General features: G+C 31.1%; 3 protein-coding genes across 9 annotated transcripts; all 3 read left to right on the forward strand.

Annotated features, from left to right (window-relative positions):
* The first annotated feature begins 11 nt into the window (after window positions 1–11).
* LOC111428325 (uncharacterized) lies at window positions 12–8,404 on the forward strand. Of its 5 annotated transcripts, XM_023063806.2 has the most exons (10): window positions 12–162; window positions 575–672; window positions 2,659–4,193; window positions 4,247–4,345; window positions 6,171–6,444; window positions 6,581–6,616; window positions 6,676–6,918; window positions 6,966–7,027; window positions 7,518–7,533; window positions 7,911–8,004. In XM_023063806.2, the coding sequence occupies exons 2-10, from the start codon at window positions 577–579 to the stop codon at window positions 7,917–7,919; spliced, it is 2,370 nt and encodes a 789-aa protein (XP_022919574.2). In that variant the 5' UTR covers window positions 12–162; window positions 575–576; the 3' UTR covers window positions 7,920–8,004. The 5 variants fall into 5 exon arrangements, with proteins under 5 accessions (XP_022919574.2, XP_022919571.2, XP_022919570.2 ...); XM_023063802.2 differs by lacking the exon at window positions 7,518–7,533 and having other exon boundaries at window positions 21–162; window positions 7,911–8,404; XM_023063803.2 differs by lacking the exons at window positions 6,581–6,616; window positions 7,518–7,533 and having other exon boundaries at window positions 20–162; window positions 7,911–8,404.
* A 777-nt stretch (window positions 8,405–9,181) lies between these two features.
* LOC111428373 (uncharacterized) lies at window positions 9,182–10,529 on the forward strand. 2 transcript variants are annotated; one of them, XM_023063865.2, is made up of 5 exons: window positions 9,182–9,537; window positions 9,609–9,669; window positions 9,725–9,796; window positions 9,845–10,084; window positions 10,136–10,529. In XM_023063865.2, the coding sequence occupies exons 1-5, from the start codon at window positions 9,408–9,410 to the stop codon at window positions 10,236–10,238; spliced, it is 606 nt and encodes a 201-aa protein (XP_022919633.2). In that variant the 5' UTR covers window positions 9,182–9,407; the 3' UTR covers window positions 10,239–10,529. The 2 variants fall into 2 exon arrangements, with proteins under 2 accessions (XP_022919633.2, XP_022919634.2); XM_023063866.2 differs by having other exon boundaries at window positions 10,139–10,529.
* A 62-nt stretch (window positions 10,530–10,591) lies between these two features.
* Window positions 10,592–16,266, forward strand: LOC111428251 (HECT and RLD domain containing E3 ubiquitin ligase 4). Of its 2 annotated transcripts, none has more exons than XM_023063692.2 (11): window positions 10,592–10,766; window positions 10,819–11,114; window positions 11,253–11,489; window positions 12,860–13,818; window positions 13,877–14,173; window positions 14,226–14,399; window positions 14,544–14,627; window positions 14,682–14,861; window positions 14,913–15,373; window positions 15,430–15,769; window positions 15,823–16,266. In XM_023063692.2, the coding sequence occupies exons 2-11, from the start codon at window positions 10,874–10,876 to the stop codon at window positions 15,973–15,975; spliced, it is 3,126 nt and encodes a 1,041-aa protein (XP_022919460.1). In that variant the 5' UTR covers window positions 10,592–10,766; window positions 10,819–10,873; the 3' UTR covers window positions 15,976–16,266. The 2 variants fall into 2 exon arrangements, with proteins under 2 accessions (XP_022919460.1, XP_022919461.1); XM_023063693.2 differs by having other exon boundaries at window positions 10,819–11,099.
* The last annotated feature ends 1,199 nt before the right edge of the window (window positions 16,267–17,465 follow it).

Raw genomic sequence — 17,465 nt, forward strand, 5'->3', positions numbered from 1 at the left:
CGTTATGGACATCTATACATATGTATGTATTTAAATTGCTGTTCGCGTCGCGATTTCGTTCCTCACGAGGCCGTGTTAACAAGTGACTTTTGAATTATTATTTTTTAATGTTACGCAAAACGATAATTAACTTTTACGATCATTTCAAGATTTTTTATTAAGGTAAGTAAAAACAATTTCAAAAGCGACTAAAAATAGATTTTAAATAACTTTCAAATAACTTTTAAAGAATACATAATTTACATTGTACTTTTCTTTAATCTCCCATTGATAAAGAATTGAGATAACTTAAAAAGAATTTGAGATAACAATATTAATTTTATTTCGTTGTGATTTTAAGATATTCTAATATCTTTTTGATCCCCGAATTGACGCGATGGGAGTGAAAGGTGCTTTAAAATTTGTTGATGGGCTCATTAAAATCATACTTTAAGACCTTAATTTACATTTACTTCTATGGGATACAATACATAACGGGCCATTTCAATAGAAACACGGTCAATGCCGCTTTGAAAGTTTCAAAGAAATCTTTTTTAATAAAAAAAATTAATTAAGTTATTTTATTTTAATTTAGTGATGGGTCAATGCATCTCCAGGAGACCGATAGGATCATATTCAGCCACCCAAAACTTTGGGGGAACTTCAGACACTGGAGATAAAGTAGTTTTGGTGGTACGATTTTTTTAAATTATTTAATGACTCAATTTAATTCTAAATTGAGCTTTAAAAGTTGTTATTGACATTTTCTAATCGCGTAAAGGCGGGTTTATTTTTAAATCTAATAATAAGGAATGTGAATTTAATTAAAATTACTTTAATTACGTCAACCGGAAGTTGTCTTTATAAACAGAAACGATTCTCACGTTCTCTCAACATTTCATACAATAGAATAAAAATCTGTATCTGTTTTTATACCCACTAGCAACGTTATTATTCTTCGGGTTGGGCGTTATCTTTATTATCTCATTGTTTCAAATGCGACCGCATTTTTGTGAAGTGAAATGTGAAAGCGAAAGGTGCCAAATGAAAAGATCGTGATTGCAATTAATGCTAATTCATGGGGTAAGAACGATGTAATTTTAATACTATTAGTTGCAATTTAATGCATTACTTTTTAGAGTAAAAGAAAAAATACAAGAAAAAGGAAAGAAATTTGATTATGCAAGTTTTGTAGTAAAACTAATTTTCTCAATCAGCTGCAAATCGCGTTCAAATCTGCTCTTCATGTTAATTAAATCATCTTCATTCGAAGATAAACCGCAAAGTTGCTTGATGTACAGTGCTTCAAAAGTGGAAATGATCCCTTGATCTAACGGCTGTAATAAGGATATTGTATTTTTCTTAAACGGCAATCCCTTAATAGTTAAATAATTTTTGACACCAGCAACAACATAATCCATTATGGTCATGATGTTGTTGTGCTGCAACCGAATCAGCAGATGCACTTTCATTCCACATTTAATTCGTTGAATTTCCCTCAGTCAAATTATTTAATGTTTATTTCATTGAGTTTTCAACTTTAATAAATTAGATTTAATAAAATTGTGAATTTTCACGTTAAATATTTTTAAGTATACCCAAAAAACACTACAATATATTACATCCCCGGGAATCCCCTGTTCATTTTATCAGTGTAGCAAAGAAAAAAAGTTCAAAAATGTCATCAATTCTTTGTATAGGCGTATATGGAGCGGAATATACATTTTTATTAGTTTTTTGAAATTTGTCAATTTATAAATTGCTTAAAAGCGAAATCGTGTAAAACAAGTGCTGTGTAAATCGGGGGATAGATGTATAAAAACGAAAAATACAAGCTAAGAATAATCTTTGTGATTTATTTCAATTTTTATTTTGGTTTTTAATTTTATTGATCGGCGCTTTAACCCCCTGGGGTTGTTACGGCGCATGGCGTCGCGACGGTTTCGCCCCCTGAAAACCGAATCAATCGTGACATTGATCGCAAAACCCTCCTCCGCATTGTACCCTTTCTTTCCTCGTTTTTATAGTAGTAAAGCTTTTACAAACAGCGCTCCCCCGACAAAAATGAATCATCCACATTGATATTAAAATCTTCAAAGATTTCACGCGATTTCTAAAAGAATGATTTCATAGAAAAGCAAAATAAATGAGAATTTAGTGATTAAAATTGAGTGATTACTTTTTTGGGTGGGTGATTTAAAAACGGTCTAAAGGTGAAGTGGTTAAAGAAATTATTTTCACGCTCATCAGCTATGGACAATCTGCTGATGGACGAATGTCCACCAGATCTTCAGGTAAAAAACTCCCCCTTCTCTTATTATTTCCTTTTGTATTAATTGAAACTTAAGTCAAGTGTAACTTTGTGTTATAAACTCAGTTAATAAAAGACTTTGAAACCTAATTATTATAAATTAACGAATCAAAATTTATTTCTAAAAACTTAATCTTCTTAAATGGTGAGTAAATAATTTCGTAATCACCCCACCTCTTTCTACGATTAGATTTGTTGAGTATTCTTGTTTTAAAGCACTATTTTTAATACAATTCGATTTATAAATAGGTCACAAATGAGGTTTGTGTCCCGTTTAAAGAGCGTTCGAACACTTCTAACTTATTTATTTTAATACAAAAAGTAAGTCATTTTTTCTTAATTTACTTATTAGTGATTAATTTTTTTAGAGTCCGAGCGATGAAAAACAAACTCAAAAAAAATCAAATTTAACGAAAGGTGTGGCTATGTCATTTGGTTTTCGTAAAAAACCTCCACCGACGACAACTTACGGAAACCCAGCGGCGGCGAGAAGATTAGCAGCAAACGACTCGATTGATAAAAATGGAAATGATGATGTAAACTCGATCCCACCAAGTGGGAGAAGCACCCCGAAATTAGTTCCACCGCGGAAAGAACCGCATTCAACGCGAGTTAGTCGATTTGGGTTTCGACAACCGAATCAAAATCGTTTAAATAAAATCGGGGACAAACCCCAAATCCAACCGATCACATCTCATCTCCAAATAAACGCAAAAATCGAAAATAACAACTTGGAGGTTACAAAGCCGAAAGTTACGTTCCTCGAAAATAACAACAACAATAAAGATAAAAATAAATTAAACAAACAACCCACCAAATTCACTTTACAAACTAGTAGCTTACCAAGACCTCAATTTCCGGTTCGTGTCATCGAATCAAAAACAACAAAAACCTTAATAAACACATCAACAAAAAGAATCAACCAAAAGAAAAAATCTTCACCCGTTATCGAAGAAGATATGTCCTTGTTTAAAGATGAAGTTGATTCGGGGGTGAGTAGCCAAGAAAACGATTCCAAATCGCCTACAACGAGCGATGAAGTGATTAGAAAACAACGTTCCTTAGAGATCGTTTTAAAAGATCATAATTTCGATGTTAAAGATATCGATGATTCAAGTTCCATCGAAAAAGAGCTTCAAATTCCAAAATTAAAAACATGTTTTGATGTCAACATCCACAACACGGGAAGTGTTAAGGAGAAAGCGCAAGAATATGAAAGGAAATTGGAGAGAAAAAAAGTTAACGAGAAATTCGAAAAAAATTTTAATCCAATCGGAAGATTTTTAAAAAGTGGGGTTAATTCAGACTCGGACGATCAATGGTCCAACGCCGCTGGTGAAGCTATGGCTGAAGATTTTAGTTTATCATCAACAAGTGATGAAGTTAAAACGAAAATTGCTGAAGACGAAGCGTTTCAAAGACTTCTCCATTCCTCATTCGACGTTTTAGAAAAAACTAATTCATGTAAATTAATTCAAAACGAACCATCTCCAACCGACATTCCATCTTTTTCTGAAACTGAAATCGAATTTAAATGTAAAGAACGAAGATCCTCTGATTCTAAAGATATTTGTTCCGAAAAAAGTAGTAACCCCCCAAGTCCGGGTACTCCAACGAACGTTTCCGATTCATTATCATTGAGTGATGGTAAAGATTTTTTGATTGATGATGAAATTGCTGATCAGCCAGCTTTAGTTTTTGATGATAACAAATGTTCAGATGATCGCACTTTAATTGAGTCAACCCCTAAAATAAAACGAAAAAATCCGATTTTTTTTAAGAACAACAAAAAGTTTTTATCGAGATCGGATTCGGTTGAAACGTTATCAACGTGCGAAAGTATTACTTCTGATGATTTGATGTTGGATTATGAGATTCATCATGAAATGATCTCCGAAAATAGGTAACACCTGAATAAAATTATTAAACAAACAATTCAATTAATTTTCTATGTAGGTTTGATGGAAAGAACTGTTTAAATGGGTTAACAGATAAAAGTGAGGGGAGAGATTGGCCGTTAATTATGGGACAACTCGAGAAACAAATTGGGAAACAGTAAGTATATACAGTGAATTTCACATAAAATGATGTGCATTGAAACCAGGGCGTACCTACTTACTTTGTCCCACATAAAATGCAAAATTTTTGAATGTTTCTGGTTGTATAGCTCATTTTTTTTATAATACCTGCCAAATTGTTCTAAAGTTGGCAAAATTAACAGGGAGTTTTGTTTTGAAATAAATATGTCACACTGACGTTTGAACTTTCGTTATTCAAAAAGAAAAGGTGCATAAAAAATGTTTTGGGGTGTTTATTTGCCTAGAAAAGGTGTTTTGTTCTATTTAATTACTTTGTAGCACGTTTTTACAATAAATATGTACTTCGTTAAAATCGTATATCTAAAGATCTAACCTCAACTATTTAGTTACTGAAAATGTTACTAAAAATCAGGAAAACAACATAAATTTTATAAGGGTCCTAGATAATACCAACAGAAACCCTAAAAAATGTACATTCACAAGTATTATAGAAAAAAAACGAACTATAGGTCTAATGTTTTAGTGACAATGGTGACAATGGTAGATAGCGTTAGTTAACATAAGATGTCACTAAAGACCCTAAATTATCAAAGTACCACGGTTTGCCGCCATTTTGCCTCGAAAGTCAAGCGGGAAATTTAAAACTATGTCGTTCTGTTGATAAAATTATGCCAAATTTCCTTTCTTTTTTTTTTCTCGTGGTACTCGAGTCGAAAGCCTTTTTTACTGCTATTTTTGCAACTTCAAAGGCAATAAGACGGCATTATTTTTGTAAATAAGTGGTAACATGCACTGACAAGCTGTCAAACCGCCATTTTGGTTCGAATATTTCGAATACACAGACTTCATGAACCGCGGCACTTTAGATATCACTATGTTCTATATTTTCATTGAACTAAAACTAGAACTAACACTAGACTTAGAACTAGTGTTCAGACACACGGTCTAGTGTTAGTTCTAGTTTTACACTAGCACTATCACTAGAACTAACACAAGACCTATAGTTCATTTTTTTTCTATAATACCTGTCAAATTGTTGTAAAGTTGGCAAAATTAACAAGGAATTTTGTTTTATCATGTTTTAAAATAGATACGTCACACTGACGTTTGAGCTAAAAAATTTACATTGACAAGTATTATAGAAAAAAAACGAACTATAGGACTAGAATCATTCGGGTTTATCCTTCTTGAGAGATTTGCGGCTAAATCAGCCTTGTTCCGTGGTGTAACCTGATTTAGCAATTTCTGGTATGCTTTTTATTTTATCACTTTTTATTGTTCCTTTGTTGTTCTAGCTTTTGCCCCTTTTGCATTTTTAATTTTTTTGGTATATGTACTTTATGCTGTCATGTAATAAGCTATCTGTGTTATATAAAGAGTAACGTTATGAAATAAATCCTCCTTAAATACACGCTTCTAAACACACACCTTTCGCGCAAAAATGTAAGAGAGCAGTTTATTAAAAAAAAGTGGGAGTCAAGGTGGGAGTAAGGTGAATGTTGCCAGCCGTCGTGTCGTCATACCTTTGTAACCAGTTCAGGTGAGTCGTCCTTTGATCCAGTTTTACATCGTCCAACGACGTAACATTTCCATTTTCCACGTCCACGTGTAATCAAATAATTAAATGTGTATCATTTAAAAAAATCTCATCATTTTGAGAACAATGAACGAGCAACGAAAGAGTACATCGAACTGGTACATAAAATCACAAACCATTAAAAATAACTACGGTTATTTAATTAAAAAAAGTCATATAATTCAAATTAAATAACTTTATTGGCTAGATATATTTAATCTAATCTTGATCAACATACATTAATATATTTATTATTTTTTTTAAGCACGGATAGAACTTCAAGATTGTTGAGGTCTCGTGGAGGAACCCCCGATTCATCAAGGTCCTTAGAGACAAGATCAAATTCTTCTAAAACAAGAAACTCATTCACAGAGAACCCCTTAACGTTACAACCATCAAGAATGGCTATTGATTCACCGCTAACAGGTTACGAATCGGATGATTCAATAAGAATCGAAAGATCAAGTCATAATGTGATGGTACAAGAAGTTATGGGAATGAAGACGATGCTTTTAAAACTAAAACGAGTACTCCACGAGGTAAATTTAATCAAATAAATTAAAATTTAATTTTAATTTCTTTTCTTTTTTGGTTCTTTCATTTATTTAATTTTAATTTCCTCGATTTTAATTAATTTTAAAATAAAAATTCGGTTGGTACAATTATTTTAATCAGCAAATAGACGAATCTTTAGTCGTAAAATCAATTTCGGTAAGTTTTAACCAATTTTTATATCTCTTTATTAAAAAGAAATTTTATTTTCGTTATAGGCTGAAAGTCAAAATCCTTTTGAAGTTCAAAGAAACGGTTTCTTTCCTGAACAAACCGACGACGTCCAAAATTATAAATTGGAAGTGGAGGATTTAAAAAGACAAGTTTTGTTCCTTCAGGGGCAAGTGGAGGATCGCGATAAGCAGTTACAGGAGTTAGTGGCGAAAAATGAAGCGTCAACTTCGGCTCCATCTTCAATAATTACTGTAGAAACTTCAAACGCTGCTACACAAACCGAAAAGGTATTTAATTAAAATTTTTGATTAGATTTTAAAATAATTTTCTTTAGATTCGTCCTATTTCTGCAGGACCTTCACTGTTAAGTTCAACGGGAGATAATTCCATTGTAAGGTAAGTAAATTCATAGAAATTAATGCTTGTTTATGAATTAGATTTTACTTCATAAATTGATTTAAATGTTGGTGTACCCAGAATTAATTCCTTATTATTTAATTATGATTATTTTAAAAAGATATTTATCATTAATAATGATGGACAAAGTTATTGATTATTATTTATTTATGTTATAATATACTTAATATACTCAAGAATGGTAGTACAAATTTCAAATGTTTTTGATGATTTATTTTACTTAAAAGGAATAATAGCAAAAATAGATATGTTGGTTACTTTTGTTTTAACTTTTCTAAGTGAAATAAATCAGCAAAAATATTATCTATAAAAGTGTTTAACATAAAATGGTTAATTTTTAAACATATCCACACTGGGTACGCCTAATAATGTTAATTTTGTTGCTAATTATGAGTTAGAATAAATTAATTTTTGATTTATTTTTAATTAACGCTGCTTTTAAATCGTAAAATATATCGGATGCGGACAGTTTTAGGATTGGAAAGGTACTTTTTGCCGATTTATTATTAGGTGTATGTGTTTTGTGCGCTGTTAATTTACTGTGCATATTAAACCTGTTGTATTCCTGCACAAACTGTTATTATTATCATTTTGATGATCACCTAGCTTAAAAATTACAAAAAAATATTTTTTTTTTTATATTTTTATACCAAAAATTTATTTATTTTTATAGATATTATTTAGAAAAGAAACAAATCAAATTAAATTAGATATATTTAAATAAAAAGGGTAGTTTAAAATATTTATTATTAAGTAAAATTTAATGTTGCATGCTGCTTACGTAGCAATTTAGGGTAAGAATTATTACTATTAAAAAAAATTATTAGAAAATCAATGTTTAAAGAGAATTAATGATTTTCAGTGCGACTGAGCGGAAAAAATCTTCAAGATTGCTAAAGGTGCCGACAATTTCTCCGAAACCTTCGAATAAAACGGGAAGCAGCAAAAAATCACTAACACCCTCAACTTCTTCTATTCCAATAAGGTCGGCCAGTAGAACTAGAAGATCTCCAACGCTCTCGTGAATCCCCTTGATTAAAAAAGGCTTACGTTTACGAAATATTTACACCATATAGCTACTATTTTTAATAACTTATACTTGTTTTGATTTTTCCAACGAAAAAAAAACTAGACTGTGATTTTTTAAGTAGTAATATATAAATAGTGATTGTAAAAGAAACAAGATTCGCTTAATTAATTAATTTATTTATTTATTTTTGCCTTTCTCTCTACTTTTCGTCTTTTTGCGCCACTTTAAAAAAGTATTATTAATGTATTTCCGATAATAAACAATGTAAAGTATGTAACATTTATTAAAAATCATAAAATAAACGAGAATTAAGAGAATAAATGTGTTTTTTTTTGTGATCTTGTTAAGTTTGTGTTTCTTGAAGCGTGTAATTTATTCCGCACAGCATCCGTTACCCGTTTAATTACAATGAAAAGCCCCTTAAAACGCAATTTCCACCCGAAAACGAAGCTTCTTATGTTCCGTATAATAACGGTATAAGTTAACGATAAGAAATGGGTTTTATCTTCGCTAAAAGCTTGATTTCCCTGAAGAGCAACGGAATAGCTTCGTTTATTATTAATTTGCAATTCACAAAAAGAAAGAAATAAATAAAGCTGTGTTCTTAATGAAGTCTTTGTAATCATTGAATATATTAAAGTTGGAGTCATCAAATATGGATGTTATCCGTTGAAACTTTTCTAGGAGAAAATCCCTGGTTATAACTAAGTTTCCTCTCGGAAACTTTGAACATTTCACTGTACATAATCGTCGAAAGTTAGGCGTGTGTCAAGTTTAAGTTATGCAAAGTTTCTAGAATTGGATATAAAGGGGGTAAACCTACAAATTTCGATTATAAATCAAATTGTTTTAAAAAGATTTTGTGATTTATCTTTAAATTTACTTTTTATTTCCCCAAAGACATCGTAACCAAATAAATCTTGTTAAATTCAATTCTTTTTCGATTAAATTTCAAACAACTGCATGAAGAAACATTTTTCGCTTTTCCTCGCCAATTTAATTTTAAAGCAAATTTTATTTTATTTTAAAATAAATTTACTACGCAATCGCACAAGTATTCTCCACCCCACCTATTCCACCCCCTCGCGAAACCCAGTAAAAGGGATTTTCCAAAGTAGGGATGCTGCGTTTCAGTTGTTGCTCGGAAAATCATCATTTCAGTCATATTCCTCCCCAAAACAACGTTTAAACGCACCCAAAACCATTATTTGATGAATTCTTAATCTAGGAATATAAAGCATCCCTTAATCTTAAAAAAATCTAAGTGAAGTGAAAGATGTGAATCAACAATGGGATATAACATTATTTTTTTTTAAGCGTTTTAAAGAGATGTATCCTGTTGTTATTCCAAATATGAACATTAATCAACCGATTAGAACTAATTGTGATTCAAAAATTGAGTTTTTCTTTAAATGGACCGTTTATTTTAGCAGATTATGGGGGATTTTTTCATCTGTAGGTAAGATTTACTTATTTGTTGATATTGAAATAAAATTAGATGGGGAAATTAAAATATTTTTTTAATTGTAGTGCTTTTTGGAGTTGGAATGGATACAGCGTATCACCATCATATTTCTGGTTACTATTTAATGTAGCTTAAAAGAAATTTAAAAAAATGAAAATATTCCTAATTAATTCTTTTTTAGTGCTGCTTCTGTTACATTATTTTATTTAGAAACAACCTGGGTTGTAACAACGTTTTTACAATTATCAATTAGGTATTAATAACAAGATTTATTTCAAAAAGTTAAAAATAATATTTTTAGAAATGATCAAGATAATTTTTTAAAATGCTGGAAATTAATGACTAAATTAGAGGAGTGGAAGAAAACGATTATTTATATCCCTTTAGGTTTAATTCCAATTTTTTGGCCCCACGGACTCTGGTTATCATATTTTTCTGGTACACAAATCATCACTTTGGCATTTCTCCACTTCATTTTAAGCTTTAAACATTTAAGATGTGACTTAAGAACGGTTAACCTTGATCCAGAGAGTATTGAAAGGTAAAAAATTATTTAAATTAATTTATTAATTCAACATTTTAATTTTTTTAGCAGCAAATATGAAGAAATTTTAGATGATGTCCTTCCCATAGATAACCAATTAATATTTAGTGATAACGGAGTGCAGGAACAAGATAGTTTACTTGAAATTTGACCGTATTCTATTTAATTAATTAAAGAACCAAATTAATATTAAATTAATTAAAACCAAAAAATTATCCAAAAAAAATTTTTGATCCCAACATATAACTCCATCTTTCTCACACCCGCATAAATCCGAACCCATCTTTATTTCTAAAAGAATCAAACGATTCCAATCCGCATTGTATATAATAATAAATTTTAATTGTAGGATTAGTCGTTTTATATTGTAAATTTTATTATAAACACAACATAATCATTAAGTTAATTATTGTAACAAGCTTATTAAAAAATTTTAAAAATGCGATTTATTAAAAATTTATTATCAACCTAATCACGTTAACGACGCGCATGCGCCAAATTTGTCATCTTTCAATTTGACAGTTCTAACCTCTCAAATAATTTTATTTAGATTTACCATTAATTTTTCATTCTTTTTTCTTTTCAACCCGTAACTAGTCACGAAATCCAAAGTGTTTACTATAAAAAAGGCGATAAAAACAATTCGTTAATCGACACAATTCATTCATCATCGAAAAAAGTAACAATCATTTAATGTCTTAATCGTTATTAACATTGAATTAATGTTCTAGAACATCGACGAAATTGATAATGTTTGATTAAATTGGTGACGATTTCTTGAAAAAAATGTTTGGTTGGGGTAGTACAGTGCACGGGGAACTTGGTCTTGGTGGTGTCGAGGAGGAGCATATTTTAGTACCTAAAGATTTAGAATTTACGGATGCAAAGAAGGTCGTTGAAGTTGCCTGCGGACCACATCATACTCTCTTTTTAACCAAAGAAGGAAAAGTGTATTCGTGTGGAAATAACGATTATGGTCAGTTGGGTCATGACCAACCAAGAAAGAGGCCACGTATGTCATATTTTAGTATGTGTATTTCAAATTCGTTCGATTAAATTTAATTTCACGCTTATTTTTTTCGTTTTGGCTTAACGATTTTATTCAATCCATCAAAAAATAATAAATATCTTTTGTCTTATTTAAACTGAACTAGATTTTTCTTAGGGCCCGTTAGTTTATTGGACGCCCATCGTATTAAAAAGGTTGCTTGCGGTATGTCACATTCTTTAGCATTGAACGAGTGGGGGCAAGTTTTTGCGTGGGGTTCTAATTCCGATGGACAACTTGGATTGCAATTGAACGTTGATAACCAATCAACACCGAAAATTATTAAAACTTTAACAACGAGGCATATTATTCAAATCGCTTGTGGGGCTAATCATAACATTGCGTTAGCAAGCAGTAAGAAATATTTTTAATTTATTAAATTTTGATCTATTAAACTTTGATCTAAATATTGATTTATTAAAAATCGACGATTTTTTTTTAATCAATGTGAAATGACCAAAAAAAACACGTTAAAAATAAAAAGAAAATGCGGAAAAGTGTAGAACATGCTGAAAAATCACATTAAAGTTTCCATGTGACGTCACAAGCAATATTAACCATGCATTTTCCTATTAAATTCGTCAACACCTAATCTACAAATTGTTTATTTTATGTGCAACGCATAAAATCAATCTGATAAACTTAAGAGTAAAGTTGTTTTCACTAAACTAGATTACAACGTATATTTATGGATGAAACACTACCTTAATTTTTCTTAGGCTTTTGATTACTGCGTAACGACTGTGTTAATACTAGAACTAAGACTAGATCGAAAACTACAAACATTCGTGTTTAGCCACACGTCTCTCAAGACCACTAAACCCGAATGTTTCTAGGTCTAGTGTTAGTTCTACTTTTCTTTCAATAATAATATACCACAATCTAACGCTAAACAACATTTAAAACTAGACCTAACACTAGACCTAGAATTAGAAACATTCGGGTTTTGCCGCACGTCTCTCAAGACGGCTAAAGCCGAATGATTCTAGTTCTAGGTCTTGTGTAAAACCAGAATTAACACTAGACCGAAAACTAGAAACATTCGGATTTAGCCCCACGTCTCTCTAGACGGCTAAACCCGAATGATTCTAGTTCTAGGTCTTGCGTTAGTTCTGGTGATAGTGATAGTGTAAAACTAGAACTAATGCCCGGAATACACGAGCCTAGTTTTGTAAGCTAGGATAGCAAGCTAGATAACTGTCCTGGCTTGCTGCCCTCGCTTGGAAGATGCTAGTGCTGTTTACATGATACCAGTAATTTTAAGCCAACCAAGCCAGCACCATTTGAAACGGTTGACGGTATTCCCCGGCCACATGAAGCTAAATCCAAGCCAGGACAGCGAAACCAGTGGTGGGGGAAGCTTACTAGCTTTAAAAATAGAACGGCAAGTTATTAAACTATAATGGCTTCAGACACTAGCTTACCAGCCTGGAATAAAGCTAGTTTTGTATACACGAAGATAGATGCACTAGCTTGCTAGCTTACTAGCACTAGCTTGCTATCCTAGCTTATAAAACTAGGCTCGTGTATTCCGGGCATAACACTAGAACTTGAAATATTCTAACACTAGATACTTTCTAGATCTTTCTAGAACTAAACAGAGAGTGATTTTTCGGTAAGTTTTACACTTTTCTTTTTTATTTGTAACATTGCGTGATTTCCCGTCGATAAAAAAATGTCCTGTTTTAAGCGACATGATGTTGCTAATTTTTTAATTTGTTTAGATGGTGAAATATTTTCTTGGGGGAGTAACACGTACGGCCAATTAGGTGTAGGAACAAAAACGCAATTAGAATCAACACCGATTATGATCGGATCTTTATCAGGAGTCCCAATTTCATTTATAGCTTGTGGGTTTTATCACACGTTCGTTTTATCAAAATCGGGTGGAGTTTTCGGGTGGGGTAAAAACACCACTGGTCAATTGGGGTTAAATTCGACGGATGAATCAATATCTTATCCAACCCAATTAAGAACATTAAGAAATATTAAAGTACGTTTTGTGGCTTGCGGACAAGATTTTTCCACGTTTTTAACGAATGAAGGTGGTGTTTTAACGTGCGGTTCTGGGGCTTATGGCCAATTGGGGCACGGAAGTCTTTCGAATGAAATGTTACCCAAACAAGTAATTGAATTAATGGGATCGACGATAACGCAAATACAATGTGGGAGGCAACACACTATCGCTTACGTTCCAAGTAGAGAGCGAGTTTATAGTTTTGGATTGGGAGGAAGTGGCCAATTAGGTACAAAGAAGCCGGTGAATTCATCAACACCCCAAGTCGTTTTGGGGCCGTGGGTATCCCAGAATATTTTGGTAAAAAAAATATTCGCTGGGGGTGATCATTGTTTAGTTAGCGTAAAAAGTATTGGTGATGTTGATAATGATTCCGAAACGGTTTATGATTCTCGCATTTATTTGAATGAAACGCAAATAAGTGTAATCGATAAAAAATTAGTAGATGATTGTTTGCACGTTCCAGCATCGGGAAATGTCGATTTAGAACTTTTGGGTTCTTTAGAAACCTGTTTTAAAAGCCTTAATTGTTTCAACGCTTCCTTTTTATTGGCTAATAACGAACATTATTATTGCACGAGTAAACATCACGGAGTTAATGTTAAATTAGCGGAAGAAATTTTTAATTCTATCGCTAGATTTGAAAATGAATCGATTAAAAATTTGGTTAGTTATTTATTGATTTAAATTTTTAATGAATTAATATTAACTGTTTTAATTGAAGATTTGGACGTGTATAACCGAAGATCTCCTATTTAAATTAACCCCGTCGCCTCCCGACGTTGAAGCTTTACGTATTTACCTCACATTACCGTTATATCACGAATTTTATAATCCAAAACAATATTTAAAACTCCACAAACCGTTTGCTGGGGCTGTTTTGAATCTACAAACTCAAGCGGCTCGCGTTGTTAACTCATGGTGGAGTTCGATGTCTTGCGACTATTTCGAGAAATTGGTGACGGTTTTTAAAGATGTTGCTTATTATATTATTAGGGGACAACAAATTAAAGAAAGACACGTAATAAATTAATTAAATAAGTTCAAACTGATCACTTAATTTATTGTTTTAGGTTATTCATTACGATTTAAGTTTAGTGATCATGTTGAATATGTTGCAGTTATTGAACAAATTGAATCATAGCATCGATGGTTTAAAGGTGCCTTACGAAACGTTCCATATGAGCGATTTAATTGAAATTTTAGATGTCAGGATTGATTATATTTCGTGGTTAACGGATGAAAGTGTAAAGTTATTAACAAAAAGAATTTTTTTCCTCAAACGGTTAACTCATTAAATTATGCAACCCAATATACATAATGTCATTTTTGACGTTTGGAAAAAAATTTGTATTTTTAAAATTTAATAATAATTATTAATTTTTTTTTAGAATAAATTCTTTTTATGTAATTACCCATTTATTTTTGATGCTCAAGCGAAGACTTTACTTTTAGAAGCGGATCAAAGAATTCAAGTAAATTATTATTAACGTTTAAACCAATTTAATGTTTATATGATTTTTATTTAGATGGAAATGGCAATGAAAAATGCTCGAATACAAGCTTGTATGCACATGTTCTTAGTAAACCAAGGGCTTTTTCCGTTGAACCAATTTTTGGTGTTAAACGTAAATCGAGAAACGATTGTAACCGATTCAATAAGGGAATTAATGGCTTGTACAGCATCCGATTTAAAAAAACCTCTTAGAGTAAACTAATTATTATAAAAAAAAAATTAAAACAAAATGTTTACTTTTTAGGTAAAATTTTTTGGCGAAGAAGCTGAAGATGCGGGGGGTGTAACAAAGGAGTTTTTTATGCTACTTTTACGCGAAATACTCGACCCAAAATACGGGATGTTTCAAGAGTACGAAGAAACTCGCACGATTTGGTTTTCCGATCATACTTTTGAAGATGAGGTTCATTATTTCTTAATAGGGATTATATGCGGATTGGCCATTTATAATTTTACGATAATAAACATTCCGTTTCCGTTGGTTTTATATAAAAAGTTACTTAAAGAAACGGTTGTTTTATCAGACTTAAAAAGTTTATCGCCATCAATGGCCAATTCACTGCAACAATTATTAGATTACGATGGTGATGATGTCGAAAACGTTTTCGGATTAACTTTCGAGATTTCTAGAGATGTTTTTGGTGAAATTAAAAATATCGAACTAAAACCAGATGGTGGAAAGATAAATGTAACTAAAGAAAATAAGTAAATAATTTTTTTAATCTATTATAATTAATACTAATTAATAAAAATCTTTTTAGGGGTGAATATGTAGATTTATACGTAGATTACATTTTTAATAAATCAGTAAAAGAACATTTTAATGCTTTTCGAGATGGTTTTATGAAAGTTTGTGGCGGTAGAGTTTTAGAATTATTTCATTCGCAAGAATTAATGGCAGTCGTAACCGGAAATGAGAACTACGATTGGCACGCTTTAGAAGAAGCTGCCGAATATAAAGGCGATTACAAATCATCAGATCAAACAATACGTTGGTTTTGGGAAGTCATCCATGAATTACCACTCGCTGATAAAAAGAAGTTCCTTTTATTTTTAACAGGAAGCGATAGGATACCAATTCAAGGAATGAAAGCGATTAAAGTAATCTCATTTTTTATGGGTTAATTAACAATTAATTCATTTATTATGTTTAGATATTAATCCAACCTACAACTGATGATAAATATTTACCGGTGGCTCATACATGTTTTAACCTATTAGATTTGCCACGATATAAAACGAAGGAGAGACTTAAATACAAATTATTACAGGCTATACAACAAATTGAAGGATTTTCGTTGGTGTGATTAATAATAATTAACTTGTACTTTTTTTTAATTTGGGATGTAAAAAGGAACTAAAAAGGATTTCAAATAAAAAATTTTTATTCCCTTTTTTGCTCCTTTTTATATTAACATTCCAACTTTATTAATTGTGCCTTAAAAACAAATGGTTAAATTATAATGTTTACCTTTTTTATTGCTTGTTTGTTTTTGAATTAAATAAAATGTGTTCGTTTTTTAATCCATAAAATAATTGTGAAATGAATAGGTTCTTATTGTTTTTAGTACAAAATTAAATAAATGTCTTATGAGAAAGATTTATTTTTATTATAGTTAGTAATTAATTGTTTTTTAATACAAAACTCATTTTCATTTGAAAATAATGGTTTTGTATTAAGAAACCAATAATTTTCTTCAATAAGCAAAACATAAACGGCTTAAAAGATACAAAATAAGTTAACTCATTTCGAGTTTGAGTTTGACTACTATATTTATATACTAATTTTGTACATTAAAAATTTTTGTACTATACTCTGTTTTTAAACCAGGAGGAGTAAACGCGAAAGTCAGATTTACACTAGGAAAAATCACCAGAAAACATTACTAGATATTTTGGCGGTAAATTTAAATTAATGATTATTATTATTTATTTATTTACTTATTATTGTATTTATTTTCGTTTGTTATCGTCAACACTAAACATACAAATTAACATTGAAGTTATGAGTGTATTTATTTCAAAATATAATAAAGAAGGGTTTAAGAACACAAAATTTACAATAATGACACGAAACTGTCGAATTGTCAATAACCTAACCTTCAAATTCAAAATTGCCTGTGTGTGAACCTTTCTCGTATTCAACCAATCACGTGCAAGGTCAATCTGGTGACAAATTTAAAATACTCCTCCTGGTTTAAAAACAGAGTATAATTGCCAAAGAAAACTTCAAGGTATAATTAATGTTTGTAAACAAAACTAACCTTACCTAACATTCCTTCACGCTATAATTGACATTACAAAAGAAAACTTCACGATATAATTGCCATTACTAATTGCCAAAGAAAACTTCATGGTATAATTAATGTTTGTAAACAAAACTAACCTTACTTAACATTCCTTCACGCTATAATTGACATTACAAAAGAAAACTTCACGCTATAATTGCCGTTATAAATTGCCAAAGAATACTTCATGGTATAATTAATGTTTGTAAACAAAACTAACCTTACCTCACATTCCTTCACGCTATAATTGACATTACAAAAGAAAACTTCACGCTATAATTGCCATTACAAATTGCCAAAGAATACTTCATGGTATAATTAATGTTTGTAAACAAAACTAACCTTACCTAACATTCAGCGTCTGAAGACACAGGGCTAAACACGAAACTTAAAAATATACCACTTAGCGCTGAATAACAATTAAAACTAGAACTAACACTTGCACTAGAACTATACTCTGTTTTTAAACCAGGAGGAGTAAACGCGCAAGTCAGATTTACACTGGGAAA

Source organism: Onthophagus taurus, chromosome 10 (assembly GCF_036711975.1).
Source record: "Onthophagus taurus isolate NC chromosome 10, IU_Otau_3.0, whole genome shotgun sequence".
In the NCBI taxonomy this organism is placed as follows: domain Eukaryota; kingdom Metazoa; phylum Arthropoda; class Insecta; order Coleoptera; family Scarabaeidae; genus Onthophagus; species Onthophagus taurus.